This window comes from Volvox carteri, assembly GCF_000143455.1.
Source record: "Volvox carteri f. nagariensis unplaced genomic scaffold VOLCAscaffold_4, whole genome shotgun sequence".
In the NCBI taxonomy this organism is placed as follows: domain Eukaryota; kingdom Viridiplantae; phylum Chlorophyta; class Chlorophyceae; order Chlamydomonadales; family Volvocaceae; genus Volvox; species Volvox carteri.
This window is the reverse complement of record NW_003307547.1, coordinates 883,666-890,133: the sequence shown is the minus strand read 5'-3', so window position 1 is coordinate 890,133 and position 6,468 is coordinate 883,666. Positions and strand designations below refer to the sequence as shown.

General features: G+C 53.7%; 1 protein-coding gene across 1 annotated transcript in view; it reads right to left on the bottom strand.

Moving 5' to 3' along the window:
• Positions 1–4,467: 4,467 nt before the first annotated feature.
• VOLCADRAFT_103148 (uncharacterized protein) overlaps positions 4,468–6,468 on the bottom strand; it is a gene marked incomplete at its 5' end in the record, with an annotated part of 10,127 nt that continues 8,126 nt past the window's right edge. The window contains 3 exons of the mRNA XM_002946679.1: positions 4,468–4,664; positions 4,819–4,838; positions 6,075–6,161. Of these exons, the coding sequence (XP_002946725.1) occupies positions 4,628–4,664; positions 4,819–4,838; positions 6,075–6,161 (144 nt within the window). The 3' untranslated portion in view covers positions 4,468–4,627. The remainder of the gene's footprint in view (positions 4,665–4,818; positions 4,839–6,074; positions 6,162–6,468) is intronic.

Genomic DNA, 6,468 nt, shown 5'->3' with positions numbered 1-6,468 from the left:
GAGAGAGGGGAGAGAGGAAGAGAGGGGAGAGAGGGGAGAGAGGAAGAGAGGGGAGAGAGGAAGAGAGGGGAGAGAGGGGAGAGAGGGGAGAGAGGAAGAGAGGGGAGAGAGGGGAGAGAGGGGAGAGAGGGGAGAGAGGGGAGAGAGGGGAGAGAGGGGAGAGAGGAAGAGAGGGGAGAGAGGGGAGAGAGGAAGAGAGGGGAGAGAGGGGAGAGAGGAAGAGAGGGGAGAGAGGGGAGAGAGGGGAGAGAGGGGAGAGAGGAAGAGAGGGGAGAGAGGGGAGAGAAGGGAGAGAGGGGAGAGAGGGGAGAGAGGGGTTTCATCACCAGCTCAGCTCTCCAGGGTGGGCTGACCGGGGCACCCGGATTCAGACGCATGTGTATGTGTGTGGGTGTGGGTGGGTGTTACACCCCCGTTGCGTTACCCAGATAGAGGTGTAACACATGGGCCCATCCATACGCGGCAGATAGAGGCCCGAGAGCATGTGTGGACTAGTTGTTGAGGAGTTACGTCACTCACGCAGGCTGGTGAAGGTTCTCCGGACCAGACCCGGAACGTAGCAGAGCTCGGATTCATGGGGAAGAGGGTTTCTCGGAAGGGAGAGGGAGGGGAGAGGGAGGGGAGAGGGAGGGGAGAGGGAGGGGAGAGGGAGGGGAGAGAGCTCATCTAGCGTGTTTAGGACGCGATGACTCGTGTGATGGAACGTATGTATGTACATATGTATGTGCGTACTACTACCCGCAGATGTGTACATAGATGGTAGCTCCACATGGTGGAGTGAGTGCACACATATGTATGTATGTATGTGTGTATGTATGTGTGTATGTATGTGGTAGGAGAGGGACGTGCGGATTTTGACGGAACTGCCTAAAGAGGTGAGAGCGCAGGTCTTCGGTGCAAAAGTAGAAGACGAAGCTGATCTGGCTTCTTTTCCTTCCTTCTTTCCAGATAGTGCATGGGAGCTTGCGGGGGGTGTGGGAGACGCGCAGCATTCGCAGTTTTGACGGCGTTGCGACCCTCGCTCGCGCTGCCACCCTTTCTGGGGATCATATCTGCGAGTTGAGTTGCCCGACCGCGCCGGGCTTATTGGACTTGAGCTGTTGACTTGCTTGCTCGATTAGGCGGCACCAGGGCCCAAGTCATGCTTGTACGTCATCTCAACGTCCTGGTTGGCTCTCAACGGTCGGGTAGGAAGTTTTGAAATATACGGAGTTTTTTGGTGTACGACACGGTGCATTTCCTAAACAGACAGTTACTTCGTTGGGTATACCATGTGAGCTTTTTGTTGATGTACCAATGGGCGTCTGTATGTATGGAGCGAGGGATGTAGGGCCCTATGGCATACATTCGACCGATCACCGATCGGTATCCCTCCGGCGCAACCGGTCGGTAGGGTGGGGCCTCGGTTGGGTTACCGAGGAGGACTTACCTGTCTTCACCCTACCGAAGGGTTACCCCAAGGATAGGCTACCCTACCTGTCGGTTACCCACTGGGGCAATGGCCGGGTTGGCCGTAATGGAAAGGGCCTAACCATGCAGCAGAAGTGCCTTTCTACACCTGCTGGTTCAGTGAAGCGACCTGCTGAGCTGTTGCGTGCTAGTTACAAGTTACAAGTTCCGCACACAAGTGCGGGTGTGTCCGTAAAAGCCGGGGGGGCCATGGACGTTGTATTGGTATTGATGCGGGTACGCGGGAGGTCATCTTCATTCTCCCTCGTCCGCTTCAGGGTGAAGCGCCTCAGCGCGACGTGCCTGGCCTCCCAAATTTCCGAGAGGTACCTGGCCAATGCCAGGGGTGGCGCCTCAGTCATAGTGGTGCGCATGCTGCGCCCCGTAAGGACTAGGTCACCATCATACTTAGCCCGTATACTCTTGTAAGCGGGACATTTTTCGAAAACATGCAACTCATCTTCAACCGCTCCACAGTCACAAAGCCTGCAGGTACGCGCGGTGCGCTCACGCCCATTAGGCCTATTAACCTCTAACTCCCAACAGCCTAACCGAAAACGCATGAGCACATGATGAAGTCGCTGGGGCATGGTCCTTTTAGTGTGCTCCAACCAATCGAGACGCGCACCCCTAGACGGGGCAGCTCCCATCCAGTTCATATAGCGACACGCCTTGGCTCCGGTAATTCCTATGGGGAAGACGCGGGGGTCACCCAAGGTATTCGGGCACTCCCACCGTGCATCAAGCCGCTTGGCAAATACCTTAAGAATGCTCTCAACTGGCAATTTAAGGGTGGTGTAGTACGCTATAAGATCATTACCGCGCATATTAGTGGGGGGTTCCACTCCTAAGCTAGTAAGAAAGGCTAGTACCTTGCTTGCCCAACACTCAGTGACGCCCCCAAGTGCCAACTCCAGGTCAGCGACAAATGCCCGGTGACACAGCCTTCCCGGCCTCTTAACCACAGAGTTCCAAAGCCTAAGTACAAGATTGGTCCAATGGAACTGGAGTGGCCTCTGTGACAGCTCGCGATATAGGGAAACCATAGTCGGGCTCCTCGCCCCAACTACGGTTCGCATGTAAGCACGCTGTTCCTGGACCATGGGATTAGCCATAGCACCTTCAAAATTCACATTAATGAAGTCAGGTCCCCAAACTTGCGCTCCATAAGAAAACACCGGTACAACTAGTGTATTGTAGAGAGACATACATAGCTTGGGGGTGGTAATCTTCTTATCACGACACAGGGTGCTGAGCCCAAACGTGGCCCGCCTCCCTGCTGTGAGTAGTTGCTTGGTACATGCTGAGAACTGCACTCCTGGGCCATAGTGCAACCCGAGATACCGTGCCGTCTCGTTGCCGGTCAGCACCCGCTAGTGTGCTGGCTGGTGCACGCTGACAGATAATGTTGTAGTGTAGTGCAGTGCTACTGGCCCGTGAAGTATGTCTCAGGCCGGCACTGCCCCGACCACGGTATAAGACCGCGCTCCGAACGTGAGTAGAATATGAATTCTCAAAGAACCCACGTCCGTTCTGTGAGCAAAGACGATTTCAGTAAATTTATGGATTTCGGTAAGGCTGTCGTACAGATTCTTGATGTTCAGTTCCGGTGAATTCTTACAAACGATTCTTGACAGCCAGGTCAGTTTTCAGAAGATTTCATGTTCATAATTGATTCGCATATTTCTTGATAAGCTCATCATTACTGTGTAGCTATTGCGCTACAACAGATAAATATTTCCCTTACAAGACCGCCCATGCAGAGATCTTTAGACTTATTTTTAACGTACGCTGTACAGAGGTATATTTCAAAACCTGGACCAAGTTCACAGTTTTAGGATCCAATGCCCGCTGTATGCCACAGCTAGCCTGGCGACGAGCTGTCTTGTCGGTAACCCTACGAAAACGGTAGTCGGTAACTGGTCGCTTCGGTACCTGGCCGGTAGGTAGGGTAACCGACATAACGAGATAACGACCCAGTAACTGGGGGGTCACCGACCGATAAGGCTACCGGACGGTTACAGGGTCGTTACCTCGAAATGTCGGTTACCCAACCGAAGCGACCGGTTGGGTTATAGCTGACGGGTCGGTTACCGACCCTTCTATGCCTTAGGGGGTGGGGTATGCGTGCACGCTGCTTCTACTCATGCTGCTTTGATTGCTGTGCTGCCGCGCACGGTTTTCTCGTGGCTCTTTCCTCAAGAGGGCTTTCTTGGAATACCTACTTATGGCCCAGCTCCGCCACACTCCGCAACTCCAGCAGCCCATCCAAGCCAACTGCTCTAGCACTTCCCTCCTTGCCTTTTGCTGCTCCGTCTCACGCACATCGCATACACGTCCTATTCTCCAGTTCGACTGGCAATGGGCTGGGTTCGCGCACCACCCGGAGGCTATAGATGCACAGCCGTTCTTGTTGAGACGGAGGCGGCGCGCAATGCACTGTCCATGGATTTGCATTCTCGCCTTGGGAAGTGTATACACCAGATTCATACACTACTCCTTTCATACACTACTCGAGGGCTAATCCAGCCACCAAACGGCCTTCCGACAGTCTGACTGCCACATTACAAATGGTTATAACAGTATGGATGGAGGTCCTGCAAGTGAAAAACTAAAACTCAAAATTGGCATGAGGGTTTTATGGGGTTTTACGGGGGGTTTCAATGATTTTTGCAAGAACGCGTATTTCCCCCTTCACTAGTGATCAAAAATTCGGGTCAGTTCATGTGGAAAGGATGATCAGCATCCTTTGGAAATATGCTATCCATAGCAATCCATGGATACCCCTCCTGAGCGGCGCCTCTAAGATTTGCTGTACTTTTGAGAGCTGTGCACGGGTAAGGGTGTGTAGCTGCCCGTGCCTAAAGCATGCATGCATGCTCTCCACAATAATTAGCATACAATCCAAACACGACGCCGCTCCTCCGCTTGCAGCCCAGTGCCGGAACACTCCACGGAATACTGCGGAGTAACTGGCTGCACCGGGGCCGAGCCCTTTTCGGCTTCGAAGAAGCTGCTAGTTTGTCCTGAAGTTACATGCCAAACAAAACCATATTCACAAGCAGCGCATGCACATATTCTCAAAATTTAAGCACTCCATGGAACGTTGTCTGGCCCCGTTTCGTTACGAAGGAACCGAACCGAACGGCGTCAAACCGATTTTATTTTGGACAGCTTGTTACCCGGCAGCTCCCCGCAGCTCCCCGGACCGCCGGCTGTGCAGAGCCATCGCAGTCGCGGCACGCGGTCAGGACGGAAGGCTGGAGCGGTGGGGGCTGGAGGGGAGGGATTAACATTCCCCTTCACCAAAGCAGCGCCAACAGTGCTCTCCCCCCAGCTGTGCGTGCACTGCCCTAGGTAATCACCCACCACACAACACCACCGTACATCTGCACACAAGCGTGCGTCAATCGGGACAAACGGCCATAACACTGTATCCGGCAACACATTTGGGCTCGAGCTATGATGATCATCATCATCATCATCATTATCATCATGATCATTCGAAGCAGGAGCAGCAACAGCAATAGCAGCAGCAACAGCCCTTTCCAGCGACATATTTTTGACAAATATTGCAAGCCTAGATCATTAAAACTAGTCGGGGGGTGTACGCCGCATACTGCCGCATCACCGACAGCCACCCGGCTGATCCGGCTGGCCTAAGGCCACCAGCCAGTCAACATGCTAAGTTGCTTTCACCGCCTGCTCTCTGACCTCCCGTGTGTACCCACACAGAAATCAAACAGGAACTACACCCACCACTTGCAAACATGCAGCATAGAGTATGTCGGCGTTTTGGAAATGCTTCCCAATAAAGCAAAGCCATTCTGTACAAAAACCAGCAGCAGGCATTCAACAAATCTACCGTATCGCGGAACATCCCTGTTTCCCCCCCTCCTCCTCCTCCTCCTCCGTCTTCCCGATAAAAACATCTTCTCAAAAAAGGACGGTGTGAGCGGACGAAGTTTTTCCAGTCTTGCCACAACTCCCAATGCCAAACGGAAAAAGGACTCAAACGGTGAAAAAGTTCTCTCCTCCCCATTATAATTCGAAACGTATTTTTAACTTCTACTCTGGGTGCGGTCACCCAACCGAGCTCCGTGGTAGTTCACTTTTGGGTTTTAAGGACAGATCTGCCGTTCTATCATATATACCGTACGTTCAATGCTCCGGAACCAAACACAGGAGCGCTAGACCCCTGGCCCGGGGCAGAGCCCCGAAACCAAAACCGACGCCGCTCGAGAATCAGAGAAAGAGTCACAGCGCACTTGCCATGCAAACGCCCCCCTGGCGCACCTCTTCATCCTCCTCCTCCTCCTCCTCCTCCTCCCCCCCATTTCCTGACCCCCGAGAGGTCACTCGGTCACTCACCGACTCGTCATCGTCTCCAATTAACCTAATTTTGAAATTTGTTTAGTGCCTTTCCTCTCTCTTTCTCTTTCTTGTTGTGTGCCAGCTGGAGAGCCTGCGTGGGTAAAACCAAGTGCCGCAGTGTGGCTCGGCACCTGCCGCCCCGCAGCCGCTACTGTGAACCAAATCATGTCCTCCTCGGGACATAACCACCCGAACACGAACAACAAGAACAGAAACATGAGTTGAATACTGAAGCCCCTCACGCTGCTCACTGGGAACATCCGCCGCCGCAGAAGCATGTAAAGAGAGGGGGATAGCGGCAGAGGAGGAGGAGACATTATGGGGGTCTTCCGGCGCAGCTGGCACCGGGAACCACCGTGAAGGTGGGGTGTCGTAACTGGAGAGAGACTTTGACATGCGCACACACACACGTACATACACACACACACCGACACGCAACAGGCCCCGACACGACACGACGAAACACGGCATGACACAGTACGACACGATACCGGTCCGAACGACTCAACCCTAAGCCCAGGCCCACCTGCAGGTCAACCAGCAACTCCCTCTCGCCGACGCAGGAGTCCATTCCACCACCAATTCCACCACCATCACCATCACCGCAGCCATCACCCTCACCGCCATGACCCCACTCCGCTGCAC